The sequence below is a fragment of the Suncus etruscus genome, chromosome 18, assembly GCF_024139225.1.
Source record: "Suncus etruscus isolate mSunEtr1 chromosome 18, mSunEtr1.pri.cur, whole genome shotgun sequence".
Taxonomy (NCBI): Eukaryota; Metazoa; Chordata; class Mammalia; order Eulipotyphla; family Soricidae; genus Suncus; species Suncus etruscus.
The window spans coordinates 33,516,138-33,538,744 of NC_064865.1; the positions used below are offsets into that span (position 1 = coordinate 33,516,138).

The 22,607-nt window shown below is 48.3% G+C and overlaps 3 protein-coding genes across 3 annotated transcripts in view; 2 read left to right on the plus strand and 1 right to left on the minus strand.

The window, feature by feature from the left end:
* PRR3 (proline rich 3) overlaps positions 1–22,607 on the plus strand; it is a 641,937-nt gene that overhangs the window by 618,048 nt on the left and 1,282 nt on the right. Inside the window, exons 2-4 of the mRNA XM_049765435.1 lie at positions 16,372–16,572; positions 17,229–17,291; positions 22,238–22,528. Of these exons, the coding sequence (XP_049621392.1) occupies positions 16,470–16,572; positions 17,229–17,291; positions 22,238–22,528 (457 nt within the window). The 5' untranslated portion in view covers positions 16,372–16,469. The remainder of the gene's footprint in view (positions 1–16,371; positions 16,573–17,228; positions 17,292–22,237; positions 22,529–22,607) is intronic.
* Positions 1–22,607, plus strand: part of ABCF1 (ATP binding cassette subfamily F member 1) — a 141,161-nt gene that overhangs the window by 91,124 nt on the left and 27,430 nt on the right. The gene's annotated exons all lie outside the window — the stretch shown is intronic.
* Positions 1,485–15,449, minus strand: GNL1 (G protein nucleolar 1 (putative)). The gene is made up of 12 exons (XM_049765343.1): positions 15,268–15,449; positions 14,632–14,797; positions 14,158–14,294; positions 13,861–14,012; positions 13,673–13,744; positions 11,390–11,597; positions 11,120–11,215; positions 10,540–10,734; positions 3,471–3,649; positions 3,234–3,396; positions 2,811–2,951; positions 1,485–1,827 (listed from the first exon to the last, which is right to left on the minus strand). Exons 1-12 carry the CDS (start codon positions 15,338–15,340, stop codon positions 1,586–1,588), a joined length of 1,824 nt encoding a protein of 607 aa, XP_049621300.1. The 5' UTR covers positions 15,341–15,449; the 3' UTR covers positions 1,485–1,585.

Consider the following 22,607-nt stretch of genomic DNA (forward strand, 5'->3'; position numbering starts at 1 on the left):
TGATAGTTTTAACACTACAAAGCCTATTGGGTTTTTGTTTGTTTAAATAGAGTTTATATTTGGTGTCTGGGAACCAGGGCCACCCTTGGCTGTGCTGTTTGCCAGAAATTTAACTCAGGCTTCACAAGTGCTAGGTATTCCTATATTAGCTTAATCCCAAACCCAGGCAAAAGGGATTCGGGAGGCTGATTCTGTGGTAACCTACTGAAATTCATCAACAAATACAGACTTTTAAAGACTCGAATTCAGGAGCTTAGCTATATAAACGTCAAGCAACGCACTTGGCTGGCATGAACGTACAACCATGACACTGGTTCAAATCCTGGCACTAAATACGGTTCCCTGAGCAGAGCCAGATGAGACTAAAATAAGGAAATAATAAAATTGAGGAGACCAGAGAGATAGTACAGCAGCTAAGCACTTGCCTTGTATGTGGCTGACCCAAGTTTGATCCCTGGCATCCCATATAGTCCTCCAAGCTCCACCAGGATGCTCTAAGAGCAGAACCAAGAGTAAGCCCTGAGCCACACCAACAAGTGTAGCCCAAAAACAAACCCCAACCCCCAAGAAAGTTGAACAGTGTAGTTACGGGGCTGTTCTGCTGCAATCAATATGCACACTAGTTATTTGCCAATAATTAAGACTCTACTAGTCTTTAATCAACATTTTCACAAGCATTTAGTCTTAACTAAATAGTCTATTAACAGGAAATTTTAAAATTATATTGTATGAGACCCAAGGATTTCGAGGACATTACATACCCATACATGGAGTATCCAAAAACCTGGATGCCTGAAAATGGGTTCTTAATCATGGCCAGGCTAAAAATCTAGGTCAGACCCTGTTTGTACATATTTATATGCCAGGCGCTTAGCAAGGTTAGCTACACAGTAGACATTCAACAAATATTTTCAACTCAAATAAATCCTCTAAGAATCTTTCTTGGAGATATCAGTTTGTGACTCTCTCACAACTTCTTTTCCAAATTCCTGGTGTAATCCAAATCTGACAGCAGGGGGTGCCAAAGGCTGCTGCTGTTTCATCAGAGAGGACCTGACAAAGTGGTTCACGAACTACTTTTTAGTCTACTACCCCCTTTTCAGAATGAAGTTATCAGTTCCCCTCTGGAAATCTGTTCTCTTAATTGAGCAACGAAAGTACCACCACTGAACCCCTGAATCACTCCAGCATCCCAGCAGGGGTACTAAGGGTGGAGGGAGAAGCAGGCATTGCCCACTTTGGGAAAGACAAAGCCCTGAAGTGACTCCCACCTCCTGAGGATGGATGATAATGGATCCCTAACGTGCGAGCAGAAGAGTGAGCAGAGGAAGCAGGTTTGGGGCCTCTGAACTCCTAGGTTAATTTTCCCTTACAAAGACAATGTACAGGAAAAAGGGAGAAGAGGAGGAGAAATCTCTCCCCATAACTATAAGCCTGAAAGCCTGAAGCAGCCGCTCTCATCTCAGTCCATCTGGGGAAGGGGCTACAAAGCAGACAATCTTTATTCACAATTGGGGTAGCAAAGGGGAGACACCCCAGAGGTCAGTCCAAAGCAGAGTGATCGGGGAATGGCAGAGGGCAGGACTCAGCACTCGTCCTCACCCAGCAGGGCATAAGGGTTTCGGGCAGCCAGGCTAGAACCTGGAACTGAGGTTGGGGTGTCCTCATCCCCTTCTCCTTCCTCATCGGCATCACGATCCTCCTCTCCCTCCTCCTCACAGGAGCTGCTCAGCTCTTCCTCTTCCTCGTCTTCTTCATCACCTGCCGGCCTGGCCCTGCCTTGTGAAACCACCAGCTCCATGGTCTCTGGATGGGACTCCCAGGTACCTGGAGAATAAAAACAAGAATGGGTAAATTCTGGGCACAGAACTAGCATACCAGAGAACAATGATCAAGAGACAGACAAAGCTGCTGGCATTTATTCACTCACTCAACTCATTTAACCAATAATCACCCTCACACTCCTACACACTACCAGTGGTCCTCATAATTTTTAAACAGGGGGCCAATGCACTATCCCTCAAACCATTGGAGGGCTGGACGACAATAAAAGCAAAAACTATGACAAATTCCTATGCATACTGCATATGTCTTTTTTGTTTTGTTTTGTTTTTGTTTTTGGGTCACACCTAGCAGCACTCAGGGATTACTCCTGGCTCTAGGCTAAAATTGCTCCTGGCAGGCTCAGGGGACCTCAGGGGATGCTGGGATTCAAACCAGTCCTTCTGCATGCAAGGCAAACACCTTACCTCCATGCTATCTCTCTGGCACCAAACTGCCTTTATCTTATTTTGAAGTGAAGAAACAAACAGGAACAAATACAATATGTGGCCAGCGGGCCATAGTTTGAGGACCACTGCACTCAATAGAAGATCTGCCCCTTTAACTTCAATTTGTTTTTGTTTGGAGGCCACACTCCGTAATGCTCAGCTCAGAGCTTATTCCTGGCTCTGCATTAAGGGATCAGTCCTAGTAGAGGGCAAGGAGCCATATATGGTGCTATCTCTGTGACCCCTCCAACCTATTTTTCTTTGGTCATATCCAGTGGCACTTAGGAGTTATTCCCAGTTCTATGTTTAGTGGTCACTCCCAGGGATACTAAGAAACTATGCTGCCAGGAACCAAATCTTTGCCTCCTGCATTCAAATCATGTACTTAGTCTACTTAGCTATCTCTCAGGCCCTAATTCTAGTGAGGAATCTACCTCAGAGATACAGTAACATGGCTGGTCAAGGGATAGAGAAGTCACACTCGCCCTCACTCTGCCAGGCCACAAAGCCCTTTTGCTCACAAAACAGAGGCTGTCTGACCTTTCTGCTCACTGTAGCCAGGGGGATGAAAGCACAGGCTGAGGCGGCCATCCAATGCCAGCCGCAGGAGGCTATTGGCTGCTCTATAGACATCATTCCGTGCTGCCTTGGCTGTCTTATAGCCACGCTTCTCTGCCCAGGCTGGAGGGAGAAAAGAGGTTAACTAATCACCATCACCCCATTTCCACAATGGTCTTCCAAAGGACTTCTGTGAATCAGAAATCTAAGGGTAAGGAGCCAGCTACTCCATTGTGGCAGGAGAGGAAGAAAAAGCAAAAAGAAAAAGGGAAGAGAGAAAGGGAGGAGGGAGCATGAGAGGTGAGGAGGAAAAGAGAGAAGAGGAGCAGGGAGTGGAGAGAAGGAGTTAAGAGACAGGACAGGGGGGTGGGTTGGGGAGGAAGAATCCAAACACATGCAGCCCACCTTCACAGATGTCCCAGGCACACCAGGGATGTTCAGCTGAGGGATCCTTGGCCTCTGGGTGGCGCAAGTGAAGCAGGGCCTGCACAGGGATCCGGGAGGCCAGGTAGCCCACAGCGGTGTATGGCTCCTGGATTTGGGCAATGGGGTAGATTCCCGCCAGGACCTGAGGGAAACAGAGTGCTCAGCAACTTCCTCCATCTCTGCATCTAACTCTCCCTGTTCCCTTTGCCCTCGTACCTGCAACTGCCTGGGCAGAAGTGAGGGGAATATTAAGCCAGGGCAATCACACAGTTTCACGGAGGGTGTGAGGAAGTAGGTCTGAAAGTACCGAGTGTGGCCCGGTGTTCTGGAGACACTCACGACCTTCCGTCCCACCAGCCCATTGATAAGAGAGGACTTCCCCACATTGGGAAAACCTGAGAAGACAAATCAAACAAAAGGTTGGCATAACCTTACTCAGCCACAACCAGGACCCAGTACAACAGATACAGATGAAAGGAGAGCCAAAGCTCAGAAATAAAAGCAGTATTCTGGACTTGCAAGTAAGAAATCAGGGGCTGCCCAGGCCCTTTCAAGTTTTGTGATATCAGAGCAACTTCTTCTTTTGTCTTTTGGTTTTTGGGCCACACCTGGTGATGCTCGGGGTTACTCCTGGTTCTGCACTCAGAAATCACTCCCTGGCAGGCTCTGGGGACCAGAGGGTTTGCCAGGAATAGAACCCAGGTCAGTCCCAAGTAGGCCATGTGCAAGGCAAACACCCTACTGCTGTGCTATCACTCTGGCCATTTTCGGGCCACACCCGTTTGATGCTCAGGGGTTACTCCTGGCTAAGCACTCAGAAATTGCCCCTGGCTGGGGGGGACCATATGGGGCGCCGGGGGATCCGGCTAGCGCTTGCAAGGCAGACACCTTACCTCTAGCGCCACCTCGCCAGCCTCAAGAGCAACTTCTTTAACCTTTTATTTTGTGCCACACTCAACAGTGCTTGGGGATCTTAATTGTGGCAGGGACTGAACAAGGATTGATACATGCAAGGCAAGAATCTTAACCACAATGCTGCAGTCAATTTCCTGAAGTTTTTTGTTTGAAGGTCACATCTAGCTGTGTTCAGGACTCATTCAAGACCTTGAGGTCAGAGATCATTCCTAGTGTTGCACAGGGAACCATATGGATTGCTGAGAATTGACCCCAGGTCAACTGTGTATAAGACAAGAGCTATACTATCTCTGTGACAACAAAATAACTTTCTGAGCTATTCGCTCATTTGCAATGCAGATATTGTCAACCTCAGAGTAGTCAGGAGTAAAGAAAAAAATAAATTTGAAGAAGAGCCACAAAAATCCATGTGGATCTGTGCCTGCAGCAAACTAAGATTTCAAAGCAACTGAGACGTGCACCTCAACATGCTGAGAGCTTCTAAGGGTTTTGAAAAGCTGGAAGCTGTGGGGGATCTTGACTATATTCTCACAACCAGTGTCTGCACAGGTCTCCGCCAGCACCAAAATCTCTCTTCCGAAGGCCATTCCTCCACCCCAACTCAGCCACCCACTTTGCGCCCATATTCTGACATTCTTATCTTCAAAGTAAGCAACCCCTAGTTTCTTCCTCTTTGCAATTCATTTATTCTAGTTCCTCCTCTTGGTCCTGCTTCTGACACTAGAACATCCAGGTCTTACTTTCCTCCTTATACAACTAACATTTCATGATTCCACTCTGTCAGTCACCTCCACAGGCTCGAACTCTCCCCTCATCTTACATATCTAGCAAAACTTGCACCCTGTAAAACGTCATTTTGTCCAGAACACACGTGGGGAATTGACTGAATCTGGGGAAAGATGCAAAATGTGCTAATCATGTACCATTTACAATACACATAAGAATTCAAGAGGAAGAAAGGAGGAAATAACTCTCCTTCAAATCACTATTTCCCTGTTCCCTTGAGTGAAACTTAGGAGGCAGATGAAGAGACGCAGAGCTGAAATCTCTTTGGCCACATGAAAAGTTAAGTCCCTTAATCTTATATATCTTGTCTATAGGGCTGAAGCCATACTAGAGTGAGTAGGGTGTTTGCCTTGCATGAGGCCGACCTAAGCTTGATTCCAGCATCCCTGCCCTATCCAGGAATGATTCCTGAGTGTAGAGGCAGTGAGGAGATAGCAGTAACCCCTGAGCACTGCTGGGCATGGCTCAAAAACAAACAAATAGAAGGTAACCACATTATTGGGGCCACAGCAATAGTAGAACAGGTAGGGTACTTTGCCCTGCACGCAGCTGACCCAGATTCAATCCCCAGTACCCCGTATCGTCCTCTAAGCACCATCATGAGCGATCCCTAATCGCACCTGAGCACAGATCCACAAGTAAGCTCTCAGCACTACCAGGTGTGGCCCAAAAACAAAACAGAACAATTTTTCTTAAATATAAGACTTGTCTATAAAGAAGCTACTATATACATAATATAGTACTTAGTTGTAAAATGAAATCTATTTTACTACGATATGGATAGAACTAAAGTGTGTATTTTTTATTTGGTTTTTGGGCCACACTCAGTGGTGCTCAGGGGTTACTTGGCTCTGTGGTCAAGAACCAATCCTGGTGGGTTCAGGGGACCATATAGAATGCCAAGGATCAAACCGAGGTCGACCACATGCAAGGCAAATGCACTACCACTATACTATGATTCCAGCCCCCTAGAATATCTTTTTAAGTACAATAAATCTTCCATATATGTATGAATAAAAAAAAAAAAGCAAGGGTCAATAATATAATACATTGGATAAGGCCTTTGCCTTAGTGGCTGATCCAGGTTCAATTCCTGGCACTCCATATGGTCCCCTAAGCATTACCAGGAAAAATCCTTGCACAAAGATCCAGTAGTAAATAAACCCTGGGCACCACTGGGTGTGACCAAAAAAATAACAACAACAACAAAAACCCCAGGAGGAAACAAAATCCAATGAAAACAACCTTTAGATGGCTGGAGAGATAGAAATAGCAGGTAGGATGCTTGCTTTACATACAGCCAACCCAAATTCAATCCCCCGCGTCCCAGATGATCCTGCAAACCTTGTTAGGAGTGATTCCTCAGAGCACAGAACCAGGAGTAAACCCTGAGCACTGCTAGATATGGCCCAAAATTAAACTAAAATAAAAAGAACCTCTAAACTCTGATGATGGGGTCAAGAGCTCAGTAGCAGTGCACATGCTTCTCATGTGTGAGGTCCTGGTCCAATTCTCAGCAACACACAAGCATACAAAATCTGACTTTAGAATTGAGAATACCTAGGACATGGGTTTGTTTGGGAAAGGTTCTATCTATGGAAAGTAAAGAAGGGCACTGGCACTTTGGTAGTAGAATATTGTGGCAACCACCCAGCAGTGCTCAAGGATTACTCCTGTCCTTGCATTCAAGTATCATTCTTTTTTTTTTTTTTTTGGTTTTTGGGTCACACTCGGCGGTGCTCAGGGGTTACTCCTGGCTGTCTGCTCAGAAATAGCTCCTGGCAGGCACGGGGGACCATATGGGACACCAGGATTCGAACCAACCACCTTTGGTCCTGGATCGGCTGCTTGCAAGGCAAGCGCCGCTGTGCTATCTCTCCGGGCCCTCAAGTATCATTCTTGGGGCCAGAGAGATAGCATGGAGGTAAGGCGTTTGTCTTGCATGCAGAAGGACGGTGGTTTGAATCCCGGCACCCCATATGGTCCCTAGTGCCTGCCAGGGGTGATTTCTGAGCGTAGAGCCAGGAGTAATTCCTGAGCGCTGCCGGGTGTGACCCAAAAAGCCAAAAAAAAAAAAAAAAAAATCACTCTTTGTGGGGCCGGAGATAGCACAGCAGTAGGGCGTGTGGTCCCCTGTGCCTGCCAGGAGCAATTTCTGAATGAAAAGCCAGGAGTAGTCCGAGTGATGCCGAGTGTGACCCAAAAAACAAAACAAAACAAAAAAGTAAATCGAGGGATGGGGGCTGGAGAGGATAGCACAGTGGTAGGGCATCTGCCTTGCAGGTAGGCAGCCAACCTAGTATTCCCAGCATCCTATATGATCCCTTGAACCTGCCATGAGTGAAGCCAGGAGTTAACCCCTAAGTGCTACCAGGGTTGGCCCAAAAAACAAAAACAAAAAAAGAAATTGGGGCTGGTGTGAAAGCACAGCGGTAGGGCACTCCCCTTGCACACGGATACAAGTTCGATCCCATATGGTCCCCCAAGCCTATCAGGAAAGATTTGAGTGATGAGCCAGTAGTAACCCCGAGCACTACCAGGTGTGGCCCCAAAACTGAAAAAAGAAAGATCAATCAAGGGTTGGAGAAACAGAACAATGGAACTTGCAAGCAACTGACCTCAGTTCAATCCCTGGGACAACTGAGCACCACTCACTATCATTAAGTGAACCCTGTGTGCTCAGAGCCAGAAGTAAGAGCTGAGTACTACTGGTGGGCACAAAAAAAAAAAAAAGCAAGAAAAGTAAATCAAATCCTGTCATTTCTTTGCTCAAAACTATCCCTGGCTTCTTATCAGACTGAAATCAACTCCCAAGAAGCATGTCTATGACCTCATCACAAGTTCTTTCCTGATTCTCAAAACCCAACCCTTCCTTCCTTGACCCTGAGCACTCTAGCTGGGCACGCCATCACCCATACATTTCCAACTGAAGATCCTCTTACTTCTGACCCCTTGGCCTAGGCCTAGAAGGACTACCATTGACTACTTCCTCTCATCATCCCTGGTAGTCATCTCAGGAGTCTTTTGCTGAAAACCCTCCTTTTCTCAGTCCCTCTTGACCCCATTTTATGACCCCTGAATATGATTTCAGATCACAATCAGATCAATTTACTCACCAGCTCTGTGAGGCTGGAACTTTGCAGCCATTTACAGGAAGCACAGCCCATCCTAGAGCATCATGTGGCTCCTGGGGCTCAGAATGTATGTGTCAGAACAGACAAATGGAAGCTGGAGGAACTCTATGCTCAAGTCTACCAGTGGCACAGCACATGCTCTCCATGTTAACACCACCTCAAAAACAGACAGCCCCTACAGAGGCTACTGACAGAGGCCTCTAGACAGGAGCATTGGAGTCAAGAGCCAGGAAGGGAAAGCAAAGCAAGATAACAAAAAGGGTTAGGGCCTGTCAGTTGTCAGGATTTCCCTGAGAAATAATTGAGATTAAAGGTAAATCTAGTCTCCCTAGGAGCCCAACTATTCTGCTTTCCCTCAATTCTTCTGGTTTTTTTTTTTTTTTTTGGTATGGTTTGGTTTTGGGGCCACACCCAGTGACACTCAGGGGTTATTCCTGACTATGAGCTCAGAAATCGCTCCTGGTTTGGGGGACCATATGAGACACCAAGGATCAAACCGAGGTCCATTCTGGATCAGCCGTGTGAAGGGCAAATGCTCTATTGCTGTCCTATCACTCTGGCCTCCCTCAATTCTTCTGGGTTGTAACTTTTCTGGTTCCAATATCACTTCATAACACTCACAACTTGCTCAGTCATTTTCATCTCTCCCAAACAAAATGGAAAACAAAACAAAACAAAAAACTGGGGCCCTCATCAGACTTCCATTTCTCCCCTCACTGAAAGCAGAGCCAAAGATCTTTTTATATTTTGGTTTTTGGGCCACACCTGGCGACGTTCAAAAGTTATTCCTGGCTATGAGCTCATAAGTCGCTCCTGGCTGGGGAGACCAAATGGGACAGCAGGGATCAAACCCAGGTCTGTCCTGGTTCAGCCACATGCAAGGCAAGCGCCCTACTGTTGTACTATTGTTCCAGCCCTTTTTCTTTTTTTTTTTTGTTAACTTAAAAAAAAAAATCTTTTTTTTTTTTTTAATTTTTGGAGCCAAACCTGGCTCTGCATACACAATTCACTCCTGGCAGGCTCAGGGATCATATGAATGCCAAGAATCGAACCTAGGTTGGCCACATGTAAAGCAAATGCCCTACCCACTATACAATTGCTCCGGCCACTATTTTTTCTGAGCGGGGCATCTAGCAGTGCTCAGGGACCACTCCTGGAAAATGGCGATTGAACCTATCAGCTGACTAGAAGACAAGTGCCTCTACCGATGGACCTAATCCCAAGACAAAGATCTTAGTGAAGATTCTCCCTGACTTAATGGGTAGGACCCAGTAGAATGCAAGGTAAACTATCATGATTCAACGACCCCTATAATGAGGACTGACTACTGCCTAAATTAGTTATACATAAATCACAGTATAGTGCCCGACACATGGTAAGTATCACATGTTTAAATGTTCAATTTAAACAATAACTGTGGGCCCGGAGAGATAGCACAGCGGTGTTTGCCTTGCAAGCAGCCGATCCAGGACCAAAGGTGGTTGGTTCGAATCCCGGTGTCCCATATGGTCCCCCGTGCCTGCCAGGAGCTATTTCTGAGCAGACAGCCAGGAGTAACCCCTGAGCACCGCCGGGTGTGACCCAAAAACCAAAAAAAAACAAAAAACAAAGAAAACACAATAACTGTAATTGCTCTTTTATCATATTAAGCTCACCCTAGACCAGTGATGGCTAACCTTTCTGAGCCCGAGTGCCCAAACTGCTGCACAAAACCAAAGAATTTCCTCAAAAGTGCCAGCACATCGATTAAACCTTAATAACAAGATTTTAGTATCTAAAAACTCTATAAATTCTATAAATTTATTAATTGCGACATTCCTGCGTGCCATCTACAAGGCCTTCGCATGCCACTGCTGGCACACGTGCCAGAGGTTTGTCATTGCGGCCCTTGACTATTCTCATCACTCCTTAACATTCATTCTTTTGGTTGGAAAAAGTGTTCTCACTTTCTTCTTTTTTTTTTTTGGTTTTTGGGTCACACCCGGCAACGCTCAGGGGTTACTCCTGGCTCTACACTCAGAAATCGCTCCTGGCAGGCTCAGGGGACCATATGGAATGCCGGGATTTGAACCACCGTCCTTCAGCGTCTAAGGCAAACACCCTGCCGCTTCACTATCTCTCCGGCCCCACTTTCTTTTTCTTTTTTGGAGAGAGGGAGGCCAGAGTTAGGAATGAAACCCAGGTCCCACATATGCCAGACACGTGCAGTACCCACTGAGCCAACAACCCCAGCCCCTCAGCATCCTCATGTTTTTATATCAAGTAGAACCAGAATAGTCTAAGTCAACAACAGCTGAGAAGAGGTGAATTTAAATTGGATCACCATGACCCTCTGCCTACAGCAGCCTCCTCTAGTCCTAAAGACCCTGAAGCTAACTTGATCACAGTCCCTCTTTCTGAGTACTCTACCCCTTGGCGCCTGTCCCTCATGAGTCAGGGAGCATCCTTACCCACACAGCCAATGGTCACCACTCCATCCTTGTAGCGCTCCCGTGTAGGGCCAGTTGGCTCCATTGCTGAGTCAGTCTGTTGCTCCACCAGGACCACCGACCCATCTTCTTCCTCCTCCTCTTCCCCGGAGCCATTACCCCAAGTGGCGCCAGCAACATCCCTGGCAATCTTCTCCCGCCAGCTGCTCAAGTCCACTGCTCAGGGAAAACAAAGATGAAGCTTCTTCCAGGGCTACAGATCCTGGAAGCACTGCCCAGCTGATTACCTGCCATTCTCCGGAGTTGGACAGTGCTCAACAGCACAGCAACCAACTGTCTCCACCCTGGAACAACCCGTTACACTAATTTCTGAAAGGCAGTGGAAAGCCTGAAGACTGAAGATGGTGAAGCATTAGATCCCGTCTACCTGCTGCCTCTCTTGCCCCCCTCCCACATCCATTTAACTCTTTTTTTATCCCCAACCCCACCTTACTTCTTGCCTTTGTTACAACAATGTAAGTGACTGTGGCAAAGGTGGACAAAATGACTCAGGTCTTGGGCTCCCCAATGATCTCCCACAACTCTTCTAAAGAGCACATACCTTTCCCTGCAGTGATGACTTCACAGGCTCTTAGCAACTGCTCTGGCCCCAGAGCCCGAGTCCATCCTCTCCCCCGCCTTCGACTCTTCTTCAAGACTAAAATCAGAAGTCAGGAAAAGGGTTAGCACACCCCAGGAAAGATTATACAGCACCACTCTCCCACCACTATTACATCCAAAACGAGGAGACCCATGTCAACAAGTCTCTCTGTTCTCCCTCTTTGTCCCTTGCCACCTCCCCTCCCCACCTGCCCTCCACGTTGTCACTCACCACTGCCAGGGTCCAGTGTAGAGCAAGGGTCTCGCGGGAAAGAGGTGAAAAGGACAATGTGGAGCTGAGGATAGTGCTGGTGGAAATAATGTTTCCAGGCAATCACGAGAGCTGGGGGAGCCAGGTCCACCTTGTTCAGAACCAGCACCAGGGCCAGCCCAAGTTCTCCAGTTACATATTCATAAAGTGCTGGTGGGAAATTCACAACCTGAAATGGGGTTGGCAAGGGATAGAGCAAGGAGAGTCAACCTAGATTCTCTGCCTCCAGCCCCCCAATCATCAGGCAAAGCTCAGAGACAACACTCTAGTGGTAGCAGATTCTGTGGCAGGAGTAAACTAGTCAAAAATGAACTAAAAAGAAAAAGGCTAAGTACTAGTTCTCTTTTTTTTTTTTAGTGGTTTTTAGGTCACACCCGGCAGTGCTCAGGGGTTATTCCTGGCTCCAGGCTCAAAAATTGCTCCTGGTAGGCACGGGGGACCATATAGGACACCGGGATTCGAACCGATGACCTCCTGCATGAAAGGCAAACGCCTTACCTCCATGCTATCTCTCCAGTCCCAGTACTAGTTCTATTTCTACTAGAAATAAAAATGAGGGGCTGGAGCAGTGGCACAAGTGTTAGGGCGTTTGCCTTGCAAGTGCTAACCTAGGATGAACCACGGTTCAATGTCCCAGTGTCCCATATGGTCCCCCAAGCCAGGAGTTCCCTGAGCATCACCAAGTGTGGCCCAAAAACAAAACAAACAAACAAACAAACAAAAGAAATAGAAACGAGAGGGGCTGAAGTGATAGAGCAGCAGTAGGATGTTTGTACATGACCGACCTGGGACCAAGTGGGTTCGATCCCTGGTATCCCATATGGTCCCCAAAGCCTGCCAGGAGCGATTTCTGAGTGCAGAGACAGCCAGTAGTAACTCCTAACTGTCACCAGGTGTGGCCCAAAAACCAAAAGGAAGGAAGGAAGGAAGGAAGGAAGGAAGGAAGGAAGGAAGGAAGGAAGGAAGGAAGGAAGGAAGGAAGGAAGGAAGGAGGAAGGAAGGAAGGAAGGAAGGAAGGAAGGAAGGAAGGAAGGAAGGAAGGAAGGAAGGAAGGAAGGAAGGAAGGGGAAACGAGGGGCCAGAGCAATAATACACTTGCATGTGGTACCCCATATGGTCCCAAGCACCCCCAGAAATAAGCCCTGAGTACAGCCTAGTGTAGCCTAAAAACAAGAAATAAGGGAAGGAGGGAAATGCGTCAAAAAGGGAGGAGCAATAGCGTAGCGGGTGGATCATTTGCCTTGCATGCAGCTGAACCAGGTTCAATTCCCAGGGTTCCATATGCTCCCTGAGCCTGCCAGGAGTAATTGCTGAATGAAGAGCCAAGACCCAAGAGTAACCCCTAAGCACCAACAGGTGTGGCCCAAAACAAAACAAGAAAATGAAGACACTGAAATGGTGACACCTGGCACTCGGAAGTAAAGTCTGGGCTCAGCATAAGAATAAAAGCATTGGGGCCGGGTAGGTGGCGCTGGAGGTAAGGTGTCTGCCTTGCAAGCGCTAGCCAAGGAAGGACCGCGGTTCGATCCCCCGGCGTCCCATATGGTCCCCCCAAGCCAGGGGCGATTTCTGAGCACATAGCCAGGAGTAACCCCTGAGCATCAAACGGGTGTGGCCCAAAAACAAAAAAAAAAAAAAATAAAATAAAATAAAAAAAAAAAAAAAAAAAAAAGAATAAAAGCATTAAAAAAAAATAAAAGAAAAAAAGCATTAGAGAAACAAATGCTTAATTTATATATACATACATACACATATGTGTGAGTGATCAACTGTGGATCTATGCACAGCAATTTGTGCATATTTTAAGGACCTCTAACCTAAATGACCCCAGAGGTCTATAGCAAAGTGGCAGAGCAGGTTCACAAAAAGCCTTCCAGCAGTAGTCTGGAGCCCTAACCACCAATGCAGCATTCTAGGTAAGGCAGAGTGCTAAGGTGGCTGACAGAGTGAAGCAGGGAAAGCCCCCACCTGCCTTCTTAGAATTTACTAACTCCACACTAGGATTTTCTATGGTCTCAGCTTAGTGGACTAGGTAACAGGATACACAATTTTTCATGATGGGGAGTGAAGAAGTGAACAGGGAAATGTGACAGGCTATGGCACAAATGAACAAAGCTCCTACCTAAACATCAGCACACAATAGAGAAGACTGGACCACCCTGTTTCCTAGCCCTTGCCTCTACCTTTTATTCCATAAGAATCATCCTGCCTCCCACCTTGTATGATTTTCATTTCAGTACTCACTGGATGCCGAATGTCAGTGATAAGCAAGACAATGTCAGACATCTCTAACACCCGCCACAGCTGCCTCCATGTCTGAAAAAAAGAAATCGGTGAAGACCCTGAGCTTAAAGTCCATCCCCTCCTCCTTAACTCCTTACCCACTTGTCTGTAGCTAAGAATGCCTTACTCCTACAGGTAGGAATGCCTACCTCTAGATTGTGCTCAAAGTAGCTGAGTTTCTCAGAGCTGTAAGCCCCATGAATCTTTCCAAGATACTCCTGGAAACTCCGTTCCTCTTTGTTCATTAGTTGCTCCTTGGACATCTCATAGTTCCAAGGAGGACGACGAGGAAAGTCCAATACTGAAAAAACAAGAAAAGTCCAAGTAAATCTGATAGGGTCCTGGCTCAAAGGAGTATCTCAGACCCTCCTTCCTCACTGTTAGCTCTTATTCTTCCAAATCCCACCCACCTGTTCCAAACATCTGAGTATGGAATTCTCACTCACCTGAGCCAGGCTGATAAACCTCCTGGATGTCCAGCTCCAACAGCTCTGAACTAATAGGCTGTAAAACTTGTTCCCGGGCGGCTCTCTTTCTCCTCTCCACATCCTCCCGGCTGTCTCGCTCAAAATGCAGTCGGTAGCTGACAGAGAAGGGATCACAGCACTGATCAATCCTATGGCCACAAACTCCCCTCTTGGGGAGACAACTAAGGCATGTTACTGGACAGTCCTTTCTGAGTGGGCCCTCCCCAAGTTCCCCTTGAGAGTGGGGAATTATATGCAACCTTCCCACAAGTTTCAAGTCTATGAGCCTCCAGTCAGTCCCTAGGAAGGGACGTGAATGGCCGGCTGCTGCTAAGAGCTGGCGCCCCACCTCCAGTCTCAAGCCTCCACCAGCCCAAACCTTTGGCTGTCCCCAAAGCTGACTTCCAGGTAGGGAGGGGGTCAGCCGGGCCGGCACCCCCGGCCCATTCTCACCGATTTGGGTCGTAGCCTCGCGGGCCCAGCCCCTGGGCCGGCTGCTGGTTGAGCCTGCGGATGTGATGGGTCACAGACTCCCCATCCGAGGTATCAGTTTGTTCTTCCCGCCGCTCCCGGCTCCCGCTGCGGCTGTTGGAACTGGATCGCAGCCCATCTTGAAGCCCTGCGGGAAGAAAGGAAGGCAGGAAGGAAGCCTTGAAGCCGATGCCGGCCTGCTCGCAGGGGCCGTACGACCCCTTCTCATCCTCAATCGGTCTGACTCTCATACCTCATCCCACCCACACTACTTTGGACGTCCTTCCAGGCACCACGTCTGCACCCTACCGGATGTGGGGTAGGGTGGGGTAGGGTAGGGTGGGGTGGTAAATCGCTCCCCCCAGGAATCTGCAGCAGGGATGGCACCCCGTTAGAGTGGGAGGGATTCCCTTCCCCCCAACTCTCCATCCTTCCAGATGCAGAGGCGGGGGTGAGGTGGGGGAATGCAGGCTGGAGTGAGGGAACCCCCGCCAGCACCGCAGCCCCCACCCGCTCTCCACCCCACGGAGGTGCAGGGTGGGAGGCCACGACCCCTGCCTCCAGATGTGCGGGCCCCGCCCCCTCCCCGGCTCAGGTCTGGCTGGCTCCCGCACCGACCTCGCTTCCGCTCGCGCTTGTCCTGCAGCTGCTTCTTCTTCTGCTTCACGCTGAAGGGCTTCTTCCTCGGCATGGCCCGGACCAGGGGCCTGGCCCGCCCGCCCGCCGCCGATCAACTGACTCCCCCCGGGCAGCCCAGCCGCAGGGCCCGGGACCCTGGAGGGGCGGGGCGAGTGACGTCACCGGGCGGGCCCGCCCGGCCGCCCAGCCGCCGCGCCGCCGCCCGGGTGCAGGCGACCGGCCAATCCGGGGCCAATCCAGCCGGGTTGCGGGCGATGCTGCGGGTGACCCGGGGTAGCCGCACGTGAAGGCCACCGGGGCGCCTCGAGAGGGCGCAGCGGCGGCGAGGAAGGAGGAGGCGGCGGCGGCGGCGCGCGTGGGAGGACCGGGCTGATTTCGTCATGGGCGCTGCCAACTCGCCCGCGGAGCAGGGGGCGCCGCGTGTCATCACTACCTCGCGCGCCCGGGGGGTGGGAAGGAAGCTACCAACTCACCTGGAGTAGGGGGGGAGGTCGGCGGCGCGGGAGGGCGGGGCGGTCTTTCCCTCCCACCCCCGGGGAGGTTGGGGGCGTGGCCAAGGCCGCAGCTACTGGAGCAACCCCGGAACTGGGCCTCAGTGCCAAGCCGAGACTTCAGCAGCAGCGTGCCCGGCGATGAAGTGACGTGGCTGAGCCCCACGCAGCGGGGCCGAGTCCGCCTGAGGCTTCCTGAAGGGGCTGATGGCGGCTGGCTGAAGAAGACTTCTGCGCCTCAGCTTCTTGGTGGCCGCGGTGACAAGGAGCGGCGCGGACCTTCGGGAAGAAAAATGAAGGTGGGAGAAAAGAAAATAAAAATGAAGCTTCTGAGAGAGGGCGGGCTGGAGTCCTGCCGTTGTTGCCACGGCAACTGGGAACCGGAAGTGACGTCATCGGGTCGCGCCGGCGCCGCTCTGGGCCATGGCTCCCTCCACAGCCTCTGCACGCTCTTGTGTGGAAGCGGTTGTGGGCGGGGTTCGCTCGGAGAGGAGGAGAGATTTTGGGGGGTTTGTTTTTTAAGCGGGATTGCGAAGGTTTGTGACTGCCGCCGCGTGTGGCAGAAAGCGAGGAGGAAAGTGCTTGCTCTGAGGCGAGGCGGCTGCTCGCCCCCCGGAAGCGGAAACAGAATCCGCGCGCGCCCCCTCCCCACCGCCCTCCCGTCCCACTGCAGCCATTGCCGCAACCACGATGCCGAAGCGAAAGAAGCCCACTCCGCAGCAGCCCCCGCACCCCCAGCACCCACTGCCGGAGCGCGAGGAGCCTGGAGACGAGGAGGACGGGAGCCTCATCGGTGAGCCCGGCCAGCTCTGTGCACATGGCTCTCCGCCCGGTACCCGGAGAGGGATTAGGGACTGGGAAGGTGGTGCTGCGGGGGAGGGGGCTCGTAGGGAAGGAGGAAGGGGGAAGCAAGGGCGCAAGTGCTGAGGCAGGTGTAAAGGGGGGTGGTCTGGCTTAGAGCCGTGAGCCCGGACTTCTCTGTCTTGAGTCCTAAGGTAAAGCCGACCCTTCAACCTTTCTAGAAGAAGAGTGATGGAAAAAAAAAAAAAAAAGAACGCCTTGCGCAGTCGCAGACGGTAGGGGAGAGGGACCCTAGAGAAGATGCACATTGCGATTGCAAGGGTGACAGTTGGTGATCGGTTTTCACAGGGAAGGTAGAGCCTTTTACTAAACTATTCAGGTCCCAGCAGTGGCAGGAGCGCTGATTTCACCTGGGATAGTTTGATGAGCAATATTATGCAAAACATAGTTCTCATTCTTCTGGTATTACCCCTTGGACAGAGAGAGCTTCAGTTGCACAGCTGAAAAGGCTTTGCAGAGGAAAGGACAGGCGATAGAAAGGGTGGGAACTGGTGGTGACTCTACTGGTTTTATTAAGCAACTAGAAAAACATAGGCTCATCAGCAATTTAATCTCTTTTGATGACTGCATTTTCGTGTCTGCTTATAGGACCACCCAGCCTTCTGGGCCCACCCCCCATGGCCAATGGAAAGCCTGGTGACCCCAAGTCAGGTGAGGAAGAAGGGTCTCCAGATTGGAAAAGGGGGAGGGATAAAACCCAGTAAGGACTTGAAAGCAAAAGATTTTACCCCAATGAATGAAATGATGTGTAACATGAGAAAACTCAACATTGTAAAAATGTCATTCTTGGGGCTGGAGAGATAGCACAGTGGTAGAGCGTTTGCCTTGCCTGCAGAAGGACGGTGGTTAGAATCCCGGCATCCCATATGGTCCCCCAAGCCTGCCAGGGGAGATTTCTGAGCGTAGAGCCAGGAGTAGCTCCTGAACGCTGCTGGCTGCTGGGTGTGACCCAAAAAAACAAACAAACATGTCGTTCTTCCAAGATTGTCTGTAATGATTATGTGGAAATAGGCATTCTACACTGTTATATGAAAAGGCAAGAGTTTGCAAAATGTCAAATAGGGAAAGCTCATTTGAGCATCAGGACTACTGTGAGTCTAGTGATTATTACTGTGATATTGGTTCAATGTTAAACATATAAGTCAATAAGAATAGCATAAAGCATTACACCCAGTAGCAGGTCTACATATATATGGACATTTGTTTATGATGATGAAACTGATATGCTGGCCTTTTCAATAAAAGTACTGATTAATGTACAAATGCATTGAATATTCATGTAAAAAGAAATGAAACTTTGCCTGTTCATATCATACACAAACATCCATTCCAGGTTCTATATTCAACTTTAAATTAAGTATAAAGTGTGCTGATGAGGACCTGGAGAGATAGTACAGCAGGTAAGGCACTTGCTTTGCACCTGGGTTGTCTCCCCATATATGTTCTCCCAAGTCTCAGCAGTGATGATTCCTGAGCTCAGAGCTAGGAGGAAACACTTGGGTATGTCAAAAAAAAAAAAAATAGGCTGAGGAGATAGTGTAGGGATTACAATACATGCCTTGCACACAGCAACTTGGTCCCCAGCATCTTCGCCATTTTCTAAATAAAATTAAAAACAAAAATGGCAAAAGAATTCAAATAAAAATGGGGCTGGAGAGATAGCATGGAGATAGGGCATTTGCCTTGCCTGCAGAAGGATGGTGGTTTGATTCCCGGCATCCCATATGGTCCCCCGAGCCTGCCAGGAGCGATTTCTGAGTGCAGAGCCAGGAGGAACCCCTGAGCGCAGCCGGGTGTGACCCAAAAACCAAAAAAAAAAAAAAAGGTCAATAATGTGAACAAGAATTCAACATCAGGGTCAGAGAGATCATACGGGGGTTAATGTGGTTGCTTTGCTCACAACTAAGCTTTTGATGCATTCCTCAACATCATATATGGTCTCGTATAAAGCCAGGTGTATGCTTTGAGTATTACTGGACACAGCATCATTAGTCGTTAAATAAAAGCTAGATAAAAGCATGTTCTTTGAAATTGAATCTCTTGTGCATTATTTTGGTTTTGGGTTTTTTTTGGGGGGGGGTCACACCTGGCAGCTCTCAGGGGTTACCCCTGGCTCTGCACTCAGAAATCGCCCCTTGCAGGCACGGGGGACCTTATGGGATGCCGGGATTCGAACCACTATTCTTCTGCATGGAAGTCAAATGCCCTGCCTCCATGCTATCTCTCCAGCCCCTCTTGTGCATTTTAATTAGATTGTGATTTCATACAACCACAACAGAAAACAGTATCTAGGAACCGGAGTGGTAGCGCAAGCAATAAGGCGTGCCTTGCTGATGCTAGCCTAAGATGGACTGTGGTTTGATCCCCCAGCGTCCCATATGGTCCCCCAAGCCAGGAGTAACCCCTGGGCGTTACCAGGTGTGGCCGAAAATTCAAACGAAAAGCAAAAAAGAAAACAGTATGGAACTTCCTCAAAAAAAATTAAAAATATGGAGCCAGAGTGGTAGTACAACAGGTAGAGCACTTGCCTTGCATGTGGCCAATCCAGGTGATTTGAACCCTGATGTTCCATGTGGTCCCCGAGCCTGACATGCATAATTTCTTAGTGCAGATCCCAAGCATATGGCCCAGAAACCAAGAAAAAGAAAAAATATTTTAGTACAGACCAGAGACATAGTACATCCTGCCAACTTTGACTTGAATCCCCAGCACCAGCAGTCATTCCTGACCACAGAGCCAAGCTAGCCTCAGCACCTCTAGATGTGACCAAGCATGTTCCCACTCCATGTGTTTCACTTTTTGTTGTTGTTGTTTTCAATGATTTTCTAATCCCAGCAATCTCATTTCTTAAGTATATATCCAGAAAAATAAGTCTTTTTGGCTGATAGGGGGTTGATTTTTGAGCCACATATATTGGCCCTCAGAGATCACTTCTGGCCCTCAGAGACCGTATTCCTGTTATGGAATACCATACAGCTTCCAAAAGAGGGACATTATCAAGTTACAATATCGATGAACTTTAAGGCCATTATACTAAATAAGACTTGTCATAGGTCAGAGACTGGAGTAATGGTATAGTCACGCAGTGGTCCTCAAACTACGGCCCGCGGGCCACATATTGTATTTATTCCCATTTTATTTCTTCACTTCTAAGTAAGATATATGCAGTGTGCATAGAAATTTGTTCATAATTTTTGTTTTTACTATAATCTGGCCCTCCAGCAGTCTGAAGGACAGTGAACTGGCCCCCTGTTTTAAAAGTTTGAGGACCCCTGGATACTATAGTGTGTAGAGACTATACCTTGAACATGGTTGACCAGGCTTTGATCCCCAGCATGTCACATGATCTCCAAAATACTGCTAGGAGTGATCCTTGAGCATCACTGGTGTAGACTTCAAACCTGCCACCACCACCCACACACACACAAAGGTAGTACGGTGGATAGGGCACTTGCCTTGCATGTAGCTGACCTGAGTTCTATCCCTGGCAAAGCATATGGTTCCCTGATCACCACTGGGTGGACCCAAAACATAGAAGATAGATACATTATGACTACAGTTACCTCAGGTATCGGATAATGGTACTCAGTTTCACAGAAAATGAATAGTGATTGCCACATACATAATAGCTGGGGAAAGAAATGTGATTTGGGAGCTAGAGTGATAGGACAACAGGTAGGATGTTTGCCTTGCACAAAGCTGGTCTGGGTTCAGTTTTCAAGATCCCATATGGTCCCCAAGTAGAACCAGGAGTGACCCCTAAGCACTGCTGGATGTAGCACCCAAAAAAAGTGATTTTGTAGCTATGTGGCTTATATTTCACGTTACTTAAAAATTTCTGAAGATGTTTCACATTGAATTTTACATAAAAATGCAAAGATGTAATCTTAGAGTAAAAACGGCAAATTTTACTTACATGGTCTTTTCATACTTGGCAAGCAGGCCTTAACTTTTTTTTTTTTTTTTTTTGGTTTTGGGCCACACCCGTTTTGATGCTTAGGGGTTACTCCTGGCTAAGCGCTCAGAAATTGCCCCTGGCTTGGGGGGACAATATGGGACTCCGGGGGACACCTTACCTCTAGCGCCACCTCACCGGCCCCTTAACTTCTATACTGTCTCTTTAGCCCTTACCTATTTTACCACAAAACACATACACGTACCACTTTTCATTTTCACCAGTATGACAGAAATGATAGAGTGGCTAGGGGCCAGAGCCATAGCACAGTAGATAGGACATTAGTCTGCATGCGGCTGGCCTGGGTTCTTTTTTTGTTTTTGTTTTTTTGTTTTTTTTTTTGTTGTTGGGCCACACCCGGCGGTGCTCAGGGGTTACTCCTGGCTGTCTGCTCAGAAATAGCTCCTGGCAGGCACGGGGGACCATATGGGACACCAGGATTCGAACCAACCACCTTTGGTCCTGGATCGGCTGCTTGCAAGGCAAACGCTGCTCTGCTATCTCTCCGGGCCCAGGAGCGATTTCTGAGCGCATAGCCAGGAGTAACCCCTGAGCATCACTGGATGTGGCCCCTCCCCATAAAAAGTGTTGAAGATATGGGATATGGAATATTTGGTAGGAAAAAATTTGACATTATTAAAGTTGCACATAATAGATGGTTTATATGACAATACTGAACAAAATGCATGTATATCAGGCATGCAAAAATGTTGATGGCAGGGGCCTCAGAGATAGTAACTGGGTCAGGTGCTTGTCTTGGACTTGGCGAAGTCTGATTCGATCCCTAGCACCCCATAAGGCTCCCTGAACCTTGTCAGGAATGATCCCTGAGTATAGAAACACAGGAGAAAGAACTGAGTTCTGCCAGATGTGGCCCCAAAACAAACCAAAAAAATGTTCAGAGCCTTTTACGTTGTAACCCCAAGCTGGAAACCACTCCCAGATCCTTCAACAATAGAATGGCTAGATAAGTATGTGTACACACAATGGGATGCTGCAGTGCACTGGAATTTAGTGAACTTCCTGCTATAAGCAACCTGGAGGAAACTCACAAATGCGACGTTGAGCTAAAGAAGCCAGACAAAAGTTGACTGTATGATTCCATTTATGTGAAGTTCAAAACAGGCCAAAATTAACCCTATGGTGTTAGAAGTCAGAATAGTAGCTACTTTGGGGACAAAGGTGGCCAAGTTGGAAGGTGAGATGAAAATTAAGAAATTTTTTGTTTTTTGTTTTTTGTTTTTGTTCTTGTTTTTTTTTTTTGGTTTTTGGGCCACACTCGGCAGTGCTCAGGGGTTACTCCTGGCTGTCTGCTCAGAAATAGCTCCTGACAGGCACAAGGGACCATATGGGACACCGGGATTCAAACCAACCACGTTAGGTCCTGGATCAGCTGCTTGCAAGGCAAACACCGCTGTACTATCTCTCCAGGCCCAAAAATTAAGAACTTTTCTTGAGGAGTTAATATATCCCTTTATCTGGGTAGTTAAAAAACAGGTGTATTTACTTTGTAACAATTGATTTATACACTTAATATTATTACATTTGGGGGCATGCATATCATACTTCAGTTCAAAAATGTTTAACAGGTCTTTATCAAAAGGAAGCTGACCATTAATCCCCTTTCTATGTGTCTCTGCAGTTCTTCACAGAGGTCCTCCAGAATCGAGAGGACCAATAATTCCACCACTGCTGAGTCTCCCACCTCCTCCCCGGGGCAGAGGTCCAATTCGAGGGGGCCTAGGTCCCAGGTTTGGCCCATATGGTCGTGGTTGGTGGGGAGTCAATGCTGAACCTCCTTTACCTGGTCCAGGCCATGGGGGTCCTTCCTGGGGTGGCTTTCACAAAGAGCAGAGAAACCCTCGAAGGCTCAAAAGTTGGTCTCTTGTCCAGAATACCTTCCCACCCAAGGATGGACCCCAAGTTACGGACGGTAAGAGTTTATATTTTTGCCTGTCCACATTTACTGCCATTCCTACCAGAATAACCTACCTCTTGAATGCCCTTTACTC